The 11,288-nt window shown below is 71.2% G+C and overlaps 2 protein-coding genes across 2 annotated transcripts; both read right to left on the reverse strand.

The window, feature by feature from the left end:
• Positions 1-1,336: 1,336 nt before the first annotated feature.
• IER2 (immediate early response 2) lies at positions 1,337-2,472 on the reverse strand. Its single transcript, XM_074857475.1, has one exon. The coding sequence runs from the start codon at positions 2,423-2,425 to the stop codon at positions 1,430-1,432; it is 996 nt and encodes a 331-aa protein (XP_074713576.1). The 5' UTR covers positions 2,426-2,472; the 3' UTR covers positions 1,337-1,429.
• Positions 2,473-5,428: 2,956 nt separating this feature from the next.
• NACC1 (nucleus accumbens associated 1) lies at positions 5,429-11,245 on the reverse strand. The gene is made up of 6 exons (XM_074857474.1): positions 11,162-11,245; positions 8,219-9,111; positions 7,396-7,572; positions 7,207-7,312; positions 6,996-7,093; positions 5,429-6,373 (listed from the first exon to the last, which is right to left on the reverse strand). The coding sequence occupies exons 2-6, from the start codon at positions 9,090-9,092 to the stop codon at positions 6,114-6,116; spliced, it is 1,515 nt and encodes a 504-aa protein (XP_074713575.1). The 5' UTR covers positions 9,093-9,111; positions 11,162-11,245; the 3' UTR covers positions 5,429-6,113.
• Positions 11,246-11,288: the final 43 nt, after the last annotated feature.

Raw genomic sequence — 11,288 nt, forward strand, 5'->3', positions numbered from 1 at the left:
CCCCCCCCAACTCCCCCCCCCCCCCCCACCTCGCTCCTACCCCCCCCGCCCCACGGCCCTGCACGGGCGCGGCCCCCCCGGGCCGGGAGGAGCCGCCGGGGAGGGAACCGGCCGCGGGCAACGGGAAGCGGAGCGCCGGGGGGGGGGCTCCGGGCCGGGCACCGGCGCCGCCAGACACCCCCCCCCCCGCCCGAGGCACGGAGGCGGCGGGGCCGGGGCTGCCGCCATTGCATGAACCGAGTTACCGAAACCAGAAATAAAGATTAAAAAAAAAAAAAAAAAAAAAGACAAAAAACCCCGAAACCCCCAAAACAAACGAAACCATTAAAAAAGAGGAATTTTGGATCGAGCCCTTCTCGCTCCTTCCCGGGATCGGGCACTGCGGGGGGCGGGACACTCCGGGGGGGGGTTCCCTGGGCAGCCCGTCCCCCCCCTTCCCGGCCCTCCCACCCCCGGGGGACCCCGGCGCGCCGGCGCCCGACCCCTCCCCCGCCGCCGCAGGAACGAGGAAGCGGCGGAGCCAGGAAACGCCGCGGCCCCGCCCGGGGCACCGGGGGACACACGGAGGGGGGGGACGACACACACATGGCGGGGGGGGGACACGGAGGAGCGGACACACGGGGCCCCCTTGCAGCATCCCGGGCCCGGCGCCCCGGGCGGGGTCTCCCGGCGGGACGGCGGCAGCCGGTTTGGGCCCGGCGTGGCGCGGGGGGGGGCAGGATCGGGCCGGGCGAGCCCACGCACCCACGGCGTGACCCCCCCGCATCCCCCCCCCCAGCCCAGCGCAGCCGCGATGCCCCGGGGATGGGCGGTGGGACACCCCTCTAGGCCGGAACCCGCCCCCCCCTCCCCCCTCGACTTCCAGGGGACCCGGGCGCCCGCCCTGCCCCCCCCCCGGCTCAACCCCCGCATGGGCAGCACGTGGAGCTTCCCGGAACCGGGGGGGGGGGGGGGGGGTTCCCCCGCCCGCGTCCGCTCCCGCGAGGTTGGGGTCCCCCCGCCCCCGGGGCAGGTGCCGGATATTCCCCCTCGCCCCCGTATCCTGGCCCCGGGGTGGGGGGAAACTGAGGCGGGGGGGGGGAGGCGAGCGGCTCACATTCCCCCCCCCCCCCCCCCGCCGGCAACCGCCGTTACCCCCCCCCCAGAGTTTGGGCCGAGCCCCCCCCGCCCCATCAGAGGATGTAGCGGACACCCTCCCCCCTCCTGGAAACCCCTTTGCCCCCCAAATTGAGGGGGGGGGATCGGGGGAGGTTTCATAGGCAGACAGCGCCCCCCCCCCCCCGCTCACGGGATGCGACCCCCCTCAACCCCCCCCCCGACACCCGGAGGCAGCAGCTGCACAAAACCACGCTTTTATTTTAATAACAAAATAATAATTAAAACTGGGGGGGGGGCAGGGCCAGCCTGGAGCCCCCCCAGCACGACACAATCAAGGAAAGTCCGTCACGGCGGGGCGGGTGTCACCGGGGGGGGCCCACCGGGGGCCCCGAGAGTCCGTATGTCCCGGAGGGGTCCCCGTACCAGTTCCGTGTGTCCCGGAGGGGGGGGTGGGTGTCTCCGTGCCCCCTCCTCTTCGTATCCCGAGGGGTCTCCGTGCGCCCGGGGCTCCGGGGGGCTCAGCACGCCCCGACAGCGCGGACCAGGAGGCCGAAAGCGGCGGCGGGCGGCCCCGAGCAGCGGCCGGGCGGCCCCGGGGCGAGCGGCGGCTCCTCCGCCTCCAGCCGCGCCCGTTTGCTCGGTACCGGCACCGGCCCGGGCCCGGCCGAGCCGCTGCTCCGCCGCTTTCGTCCGGTCCGTGCCGCCGGGGGGGCTCCGAGGGGCCGGGGGGCGGCGGGAGGTCGCGGCTCAGGCGGCGGCGCGGCGGCGGGAGCGCTCGGGGGGTCCCGGGGGGGCGGCAGCCTCGGAGCGCTCGGCGGATCGCGGTACCGGCTCGGGGAGTCCCTGCGGGTGGTCCCGGTTCGCGGGGTCCGGCATCGGGCGGGTCGGGGGGTCCCCCCCGCTCCTGCGCGCCGCGGGGGTCCCCGGTCGGGGCGCTCGGGGGGTCCCTCCGGTCCTGGGCGCCGTGGGGGTCCGGGGTCGATCGGTTTGGGGGTTCCCCCCGATCCTGGGCGCCGCGGGGGTCCCCAGTCGGGGCGCTCGGGGGGTCCCTCCGGTCTTGGGCGCCGCGGGGGTCCCCGGTCGGGGCGCTCGGGGGGTCCCCCCGCTCCGGGGTCGGTCCGCACGGCGGGTCCCCGGCTGCCGTCCCCCCCCCCGCGGCGGGTCCCGGCCCGGCGGCGGCGGCGCGGGCGGTCAGGTAGCGGTGGCGGGCGGCGCGGACGAGCAGCGAGAGCTGGAGGCTCCGGTGCAGGCGGAGGCCGCCGCGCTGCAGGCGGCACCGGTAAAGCTTCCACACCGACACGGTCAGCAGCCGCTGCGCCTCCTCCATGGCGGCACCGGGAGCGGAGTGCGGCGGGGCCGCCCCCGGCGCCGGGCCCTTATACCGCCGCTCCCCGCCCCGGCCCGGTCCGCCCCCGTCCCCCCCCCCCCCCGAGCCGCATCCGGCCCCGGGGCGGCTCAGCCCGGCTCGGAGGCGCCGGGGGGGCGGAAATAGCCCGGGGGGGGGGCGCGGGGGAGCGGTGCCGTGGCGGGGGGGGGCGATGTGGGGGGTCTCTGCGCCCCCGCCCCCGGGTCGGGCTCCTTCGCCCCCATGGAGGGGGAGTGGGGTCCCTGCGCCCCCCCGAGGGCGGCGGGGAAGGGGGGGGGGGGGGGTGACACTGCGGCCCCCCCGCGCCGTTTCCATGACTATAAAAGGGCCCGTGACGGCAGGAAGGGGAAGGGGGCGGGGCCGCGCGGGGGGGAGGAGGGGGAGTCGCTTCCGCCTGACCATATAAGGGCAGGGGGCGGGGCCTGCCGGAGATAAGCTCCGCCCCCTCCGGCGCGCCACGGCCTTGCATGAGCGTTGCACGAGCGCTGCGGCCTTGCACGAGCGCCGGCTCTGCGTGTGCACCGCGGCCGTGAGCAAACGGCAGCCTCGCACACGCACCGTGCGCGGCACAAACAGCGGCCGTGCGTGTGCACCGCGGCCTTGCACGAACACTGCCCTTGCGCTAGCGCTGGGCCCGCGTGTGCAGTGGGGCCTTGCACAAGCACCAGCCCTTGCACAGGCACTGTGCGTTGCACCAGCCCTGCACGTGCGCTGGGGCCTCGCACAAACACTGCCCTTGCACAAACAGTGGCCTCACACACACACTGTGCGTGGCACAAACAGGGGCCCTGTGTGCGCACTGGGGCCTTGCACGAGCACCAGCCCTTGCACCAGCCCTGTGTGTGCACCAGGGCCTTGCACAAACACTGCCCTTGCACAAACACTGCCGTCACACAAGCACCAGCCCTTGCACGAGCACTGGGTCGACATGCACTGGGGCCTTGCACAAACACCGGTCTCTCACAGGCATTGTGCATTGCACCAGCCCTGCATGTGTACCAGGGGCTTGCACAAACACTGCTCTCGCACAAACACTGCCGTCACATTAGCGCCAGGCCTTGCACAAGGGCTGGGCCTGCGCGTGCACCAGAGCCTCGCACAAACACTGCCCTTGCACAAGCACCAGGCCTGGGTGTGCCCTGGCCTTGCACACCCACACCCCCCCCCCCCAACCCCCTGCACACAGCCCGCACCTGGCCTTGCACACCCACACCCCCCCCCCCCAACCCCCTGCACACAGCCCGCACCCCCCCAGCCCCTTTAGCCCTCCCCCCACCCACCCACGTGTGCAAGCCTCCCCCCCCCCGTGCACACGCGTGTGCAAGCCCCCCCCAGCAGGCGGCAGGCGGGGGCTGTTACAAACCTCTGTGTTTTATTTATCACTATTAACATTTCTGCAGCCCCTCTCCGCTCTCGTACAGCAGTTCATGTGCAATTCTCCAGCGACGCGGGGGGGGGGACGGGGGGGGGGGGGGGCACCGGGAACGGGCGTCTTGGCACTTCATAGCACAGGACAGACACTGGCAGCCCCGGGGGGGGCACGGGGGGGGGGGTACAAGCCCGGTGAAGGGGGGGGGGGGGGGTCCATGCTGCCGAGCCGCCACCACGTGCTCCCCTTTTCTGTACAGCTTCTGGGGTGGAAAAAAAGGACAAAAAAAAAAAAGGGGGGGGGGGGCTGGCCAAGTGCCCACGAGGCTGGGGGGGGGCGGGGGGGGGCACAACGGGGACCCCCTCGCAGGGCTGAGACCGGTGCAACTCATCACACAGGGGAAGCCGCGTGGGGGGGGGGGATGGAGGCTGATGGAAAAGGAGGGGGAAGAACCCAGGCGTCCAGGGGGGGGCGTGCGAGGATTGGGGGGGGGGGTGGGGGGGTCCGGGCGTGTGTGTGTGTGTGTCCCCCCCCCCGAGGCTGGGGCGGTGAGGGGGGGCCGGGGGGGTTTGGCACGGAGCGGTGAGCTAGTGGCGACGTGCTGGGGGCCCGGGGCGGGCGGCGGGTAAGGCACTTGACCGAACGTCAGGAGACCTGTTGGGGGGGGGGGGCTGCCGGGGGGGGGGGATGGGGACAAGACGCCTGGGTTCCCCCCCAGCCCCCCCCCCCCCCCCAAATCTGGACTCAGAGCGGGGGGGAAGGGTGGGGGGAGCCACTGAACGGTGCCTCAGTTTCCCCCTTCGGGATGGGCTTGGAGTGAAGCCGGTGCAAAGCCCTGGGGGGGGGGGGGGGGGGGTAGCGCCGTGGCTGGGGGGGGTCCCCCCATGTGCGTGTTCACCCCACCCCGGACCCTCCCCCATGCAGAGGTGGGGTCCCAACCTGCGCCCCACACCCCCCCCCCGGAGGACCCTGGGTCCACCCCAGCTGGCTGCTCCCAGGGTGTCCCTGTGTGTCCCCCCCCCACCCCGAGGACAAACTCGGGGGGGGGGGGGGGGCTAATGAGGGGGAAATGCTCCTTGGGGGGGGTTTGGCCTTTAATGCTGTGGGGGGGGTCCCATCCCCATTTGAGGCGGGGGGGGGGGCACATATGGGCTCAACTCTGCCCCCTCCCCCACATCCCTGTGCAGCCGCGGGGGGGGGGACACAGACAGGGGACACCCCCCTTTCTGCCGGGGGGGAGGGGGGACAGCTGGGGACAAAGGGGCCCCCTGGGCAGCGCAGGGGGAGGGGACACACGTGCCATTGCCTGGGGACAGACGCCCAGAGAGATGCCACCCCCGGGGGGGGGGGGGGGTATGGGGACAGCAGTGGGGGGAGGGGACACCCGGAGACACGCAGACAGGGGACCTGGGGGGGGGGGGGGGGGGGGGCACACACGCGGTCACCTGGAGAGACTCTGGCCCGGGGGTGGGGGGGACACGGGGGACCTGGAGGACACATGCAGGCGCCCGGGGAGACACTGGGACTTTTGGGGGGGGGGGGGGGACGACGACGACACCGGGGTGAAGGCGTGGGGGTGCCCAGAGAGATGCCAGTCCCCGGGGAGGGGGGGGGACAGGACATGGAGGTTGGGGGAGGGGGGACACATGCAGTTGCCTGCAGAGACAGCGGCCCCAGAGTGGGGGGGGGGGGGACGGGACACGGGGGACCCACACAGGTGCCTGGAGAAACGTCGTCCCTGGGGAGGGAGATGTGGGGGTCCCCCGCCCCCCCCCCAAGAGGTGAGACGGGGCACCTGGGGTCGGGGAGGGGGGGGCCAGGGGAGACGCTGGCCCCCGGGGGAGGGGACATCTCGTGCCTGCACAGGAGGTGGCACGGAAGGGACAGCCCGAGCTGAGCAGCACCCCAGCCCCCCCCCCAAAACCACTGGGGGGGCGGGGGGGGCGGCTGAGCTGCTGCCACCCTCCCCCCCCCGCAAAAGCCCCAAACTCTATGGGGAGGGGACTGGACCCCCCCCAGCAGCACAGGGCCCTCCCCACATGGGTCCCTGCCCCTGGGGGTCCCTACCCCTGGGTGTGTGGGGGGGTCCATACCCCTGGGGGGTGCCCACCTGGAGGGGGGGCGGGGGGGGATGTCCCTACACCCACCCGGGTCCCTACACCGTCACAGAGCCCTACCCAGCGCGGGCGTCCCCCGGGCGGGGGGGGGGTGTCTCTACCCGGGGTGGGGGGGTCCCCCCAGTGTTTGGGGTGCAGGGCAGGGACTGGGGGGGGGGAGGTGTCACTGCAGGCCCTCCCCCGGGGCACCCGCCTCGCCCTCGTGGCCACCGGCCTCAAAGGCCGGCTCGGGGCCCATGATGTCGGGCTCCAGCTTGCCGGTCTCGTTGATGAAGGAGGTGTAGGAGTCGCCGTCGCCCATCAGCAGCTTCAGCTTCGGCATCCAGCTCTTGCGCACCACGCGCCGGGCGTTGGTGCACATGTCGGCGGCGATGGCGTTCATCTCGCTCTCCTTGAAGTTGGGGGCGAAGTTCTGGCAGTAAACTGGGGAGGGGGACGCACGCCCACGGGGAGGGGGTCACGCACAGCGCTCTGTGGGCACACCCCCCCCCCGCCATTGCCCACCCCAGGGGGTCTCGTAGTGAGGTTTCGCTCAGGGACACAAACTTGTCCCTGGGGCCCCGCCCCCAGCCCTGGGGTCTGCCCTGGCCCCCCGTCATCCCCTCTCTGGGGTCTCCCTCTCTCCTATTCTTGCATCCCCTCCTTCCCTGGGGTCTCTCCTGTCCCCTATCTCTGGGGTCCCCCCAATCCTGGGGTGCTCTTCTCCCCTATCCTTGTGTCCCCCCCATCCCCTATCCCTTGGCATCCCCTCTCTCTGGGGTCCCCCTCTCCCCTATCCTTGTGTCCCCCGTCTCCCTGGGGTCTCTCCTGTCCCCTATCTCTGCGGTCACCCCAATCCTGGGGTCACCCTCTCCCCTATCCTTGTATCCCCCCCTTTCCCTTGGGACTCCCCCATCCCCTATCCCTTGCCCATCCCCTGTCAGTCCCCCAACCCTGTGCTCCCCCTGTCTCTACAGCTCCTCTTTCCCTGGGGTCCCCCACCCCTGGGGTGTCCCCCCCACACCCCAGGGTGTCCCCTGTCCCCCCCCGTGTCCCCCCCACTCACACTTGACAGCGTGCAGGACCCGGCTGTCCAGCGGCTTCCGACTGGGGTCGTTGGTGGACGAGCGGATGCCGGTGCCGCAGCTGTTGGCCAGGGTGTTGCTGGCAACAGGGGCGGGGGGCAAAAAAAAAAAAACAGGGTGAGACCCTGGGTGTCCGGCCACCCCCCCCAATCTCTGTGTGACCCCAAAACTGGGCGCCCTGTCCCCGCTCACCGGTCGAAGAAGGAGGCCAGGAGCCGGCGCAGGAGGACTTTGTGCCGCGTCCCCGCGCTGACGTGGCAGTTCATCAGCTGCGCCCGCGTGATGTAGACGTTGGTGCCTGGAGGGGGGGACACACATTGGGGGGGTGTGAGCGAGGCCGGGTGGCCCCCAGAGCCCCCCCACCCTCACCCCTGGGCGTACCTGTGACGAGCTCCAGCTTCTCGGCGGGGTCCCCCTCGTCGTAGAGCTTGGGGTGGCAGCGGTTGCCGATCTGGTTGATGAGCTCGGCCGGCAGCGAGGCCAGATCCTGCCGCACCCGCACCCGGGTGCGCGACTCCGAGGTGGCCTGGTCCGGCAGCGCCTCCACCTTCTCCGCAGCTGGGGGGGGACACACACACACGGGGGGGGGTCAGCAGGGGCCCTGACCCCGGGGGGCCCCTGGAGGTGTCGGCGAGGGGAGACGGGGGGCGGGCAGGGGCACGGTGACAGCTCAATTCTCTGCCACATGCCCCCCTGCCATGACCAGAGCCTGGGGGTGGAGCCCCGCCAGGCCACGCCCCCACCGAGCGGCCCCACCCAAAGGGGTGGAGCTTCACCCGGCTCCTCCCCACCAGTGGCCATGCCCGGGGGTGGGGGGCATGGACAGAAGCCCCCCACCCACACCTGTAGACCCACCCAGGGGGGAGCCTCTACCCTTTAGCTCCACCCCCAGAGCATGGAAGCTGTTTCCAGCCATGCCCCCCCTGGGGGCGGAGCCTCAGCGTGACCCCACCCACATCCCCATATATGGCACCTATCTGGCCACACCCCCTGACCACACCCCTGGTTGTGCACCATGCCCCATGGGGGGGGCAGTTGGCCACACCCCAATGTGGGTGGTGCCTCAGATGACCACACCCCCACACAGACACACCTCTCCCACCCACCCTCACCCCATGGGTGTGGCCTCTGTAGGCCACACCCAGTGGGTGTCACCCTCCAGACCACACCCACCCACCCCCCTTCCCAGTGGGTGGGGCCTCACCTGCCTGCCCTACATTCATCATGCTGTACATGGTGTACATGTTGCAGATCTGGCGGTACTGCTCGTCGGAGCCTTCCTCGCCCCCATCCTCCTCCTCATCCTCCTCGTTGTGGAAGGAGCCGGGGCTGTCGCTCGTGTAGGCGCTGGACGTACCCCCGGGGCTGGTCTGATCGGCCGCGCTGGGGCCGGGCGCCGCCGCTGCCGCTGCCGCCACCGGGGCTGGGGGTTGCGGTTGGCGGCCCGGCTCGGGCGCTGAGAATTTGGCCATCTTACGGCTGCCGTTGCCGCCGGCGGCGCCGTCCTTGGGGCCACCGTCCCAGAGGCGCTTGACCACAAAGGTGCACTGCACCCCGTCGGGCTCGCCCTGCTCCGTCTTCACCCGTGAGACCAGGGGCAGGGCGGCGGCGCCCGAGGGCCACCCCGAGGTCTGGGCCACGGGGCTCTGGGGCTCGGAGGAAGGCGCCTCCTCGCCGTGCAGCCCCTGCGAGTCGCAGCTGGGCGAGCTGACCTTGAGGAAGAACTCAGTCCCCTTCTCCATGATCTCCTGGATCTGCAGGAAGCCGGCGGTGTACATCAGCAGGAACTGGTCGCCCACGTTCATGCTGAGCCGCCCCGTGTAGCAGAAGCTGAGGATCTGCTGGAAGGACTGGGGCTGGACGGCGGCCGGCAGCTCCACCACCGCGCTCTTGCTGCTGTTGAAAAGGTCCCGGAAGTAGGAGCTGCTGGCGGCCAGCACCGCCCGGTGAGCCTTGAACGCGTGGCCCTTCACCACCACCGAGACGTCACAGTACAGCCCCTGCAGCCGCTGCTCGTTCAGGCACTCCAGGATGCTGTTCCCAAAGTTGGGGATCTCCATCTGCAGCGTCTGAGCCATGGCGGGAGCCGACGGGGGCCTGTGGGGACGGGGGGACACAGGGCAGGGACAGAGACCCAGGGAGAGGGATGGACACGTGGGGAGGGGGGAAAAATGGAGTGGGGCAGATGTGGGGGACACACAGGAACAGGGGCACAGGGAGTGGGAGACACATGGGGGACATGTGAGGACAGGGATAAAGGGAGTGGGGCAGATGTGGGGGACACGTAGGGACAGGGGGGACACAGGGACCATGGACACATAAGGAGAGAGACAGATATGGGGGACACGCAGGAACGGGGCACAGGGAGTGGGGCAGATGTGGGGGACACATGAGGACAGGGACAAAGGGAGTGGGGCAGACATGGGGGACATGTGAGGACAAGGACAAAGGGAGTGGGGCAGGTGTGGGGGACATGTGAGGACAGGGACAGAGGGAGTGGGGCAGATGTGGGGGACACACAGGAACAGGGGCACAGGGAGTGGGGGACACGTGAGGACAGGGACAAAGGGAGCGGGGCAGACATGTGGGGACAGGGACAAAGGGAGTGGGGCAGACATGTGGGGACAGGGACAAAGGGAGTGGGGCAGACATGTGGGGACAGGGACAAAGGGAGTGGGGCAGACATGTGGGGACAGGGACAAAGGGAGTGGGGCAGACATGTGGGGACAGGGGGCAGCGTAGGAACACAAGGGACATGTGGATTGGGGCAGGGACATGGGGGAACACAGCAGGGACGAGGAGCAGAACAGGGACCCAGGAACGGACAGTGGGGACGTGAGGGGGACGGGGACAGCGGAGGGGGGACAGGAACAGATGGGGAGGCACCGGGAGGGACGGGGACAGACACAGAGCAGGGACGAGGAACAGACCAGGCACAGGAGTTAGATGTGGCCCCGCAGGGGTCCAGCACCCCCCCCCCCCAGCAGAGCTCATCTGGGAGGGGAACCCCAGATCCACCCCCCCCAGCGCCCCAGTCTGGGGCTGCCCCAGAGCCCCAGGGACAACCCACCACCCTGGTTCGGAGAGGCCTGAAAAATGGGGCTGGAGAAATCCCCAAATGGGGGATTATGGGATGGGGGTGCCCCAAGAGTTGGGGGTGTCCCTGGGGGGTCTGAGCCCCCCAAGACTGAGGAAGGGGGACTGTGGGTGGGAGAGGGGGGGTGGCAAGACCGCATGGACACACGGACACAGGGTGGGCGAAGCAGCAGCAAAGTTGTGGCTTCCCCTTTTGGGGGGGTACGTGGGGGGGGGGGTCCCTGCCTTGGCCATGGGGACTCTCAGGGGTCCCCAAGCCTGGGGACATGGGGGTGCTCAGGCCAAGGGGTCCCCCCAGCCTAAGGGGGAGCAGGCCCCGAAAACATGGGGCACCCCTCCTCAGGGCTGGTGATGGGGCAGGGGGACCCCCCGGCCTGGGGAGGACAAGGGGGTCCCCAGCATTTAGGGGTGGTGGGACACACACACACGATCGCAGTTTAAGCGGGATCCTACTCCTTGAAGGGGGTGGGGGGTCCCCAGTACTCGGGGGGCACAGAGACCCCCCCCCATTCCGGGGAGAACGAGGTTTCCCCATCTCGGGGGGGAGGGGGGGGCGCAGAAGGGTCCCCACTCCCAGAAACGTGGACAGAGGGGACACCCAGTTCTTGGGGGTGGGACGGTGGGGACCCACGAGCTCTCGGAGGGGGCAATGGGGGGGGTCCCCCACCCTGGGGGAGACAACGGGGAGGCCCCAAATTTTGGGGGGAGGAATCAGTAAATACCCCAGTCCCGAGGGGGGAGCGGGAGGACCCCAAAATACGGGGGGGGGGGGGGGGGGGCGCAGAGGGGACCCCCAGTGCTGCGGGGGGAACGGGGGGAGGGGGGCACCGGGACACAGCACGTTCCCACGGGAATTGGGTGGAGCGGGGGGGCGCGGGGGGATCCCCAACCCCAGGGGGCGGGAAGGTACCGCAGGCCCGGGGAAACGGGGGGAGGGGGGGAGGGGGAGGAGGCCCGGGGGTGGAGGGGCCGAGGCCTGGGGGCGGGGAGAAGGCCCGGGGAGGGGAAGGCGAGGAAAGTGGTGGTGCCGCGGGGGGGGTCCCCACCTTACCGGAGGCCGGGGGGGGGGCTGCGCTGCGGCTCCGGCCGCTCCCGGTGCCGCTGCCGGTGCCCGTCCCCGTCCCCGCCACGCTCAGCGGCCATTCATTGTGCGGCAGGCGCGATCAGCCGAGCGCCGC

Source organism: Strix uralensis, unplaced genomic scaffold, assembly GCF_047716275.1.
Source record: "Strix uralensis isolate ZFMK-TIS-50842 unplaced genomic scaffold, bStrUra1 scaffold_219, whole genome shotgun sequence".
Lineage (NCBI taxonomy): Eukaryota > Metazoa > Chordata > Aves > Strigiformes > Strigidae > Strix > Strix uralensis.

What these genes read in the sequence shown, in the direction of transcription:
- NACC1 (XM_074857474.1), bottom strand. Translation starts at nt 9,092, where the DNA reads ATGGCTCAGACGCTGCAGATGGAGATCCCCAACTTTGGGAACAGCATC. An exon ending in GATGAATGTAGGGCAGGCAG is followed by an intron (nt 7,573 to 8,218) that starts GTGAGGCCCCAC and finishes GTCCCCCCCCAG; the next exon opens with CTGCGGAGAAGGTGGAGGCG. An exon ending in GGTCCTGCACGCTGTCAAGT is followed by an intron (nt 6,374 to 6,995) that starts GTGAGTGGGGGG and finishes CCCCCTCCCCAG; the next exon opens with TTTACTGCCAGAACTTCGCC.
- IER2 (XM_074857475.1), bottom strand. Translation starts at nt 2,425, where the DNA reads ATGGAGGAGGCGCAGCGGCTGCTGACCGTGTCGGTGTGGAAGCTTTAC.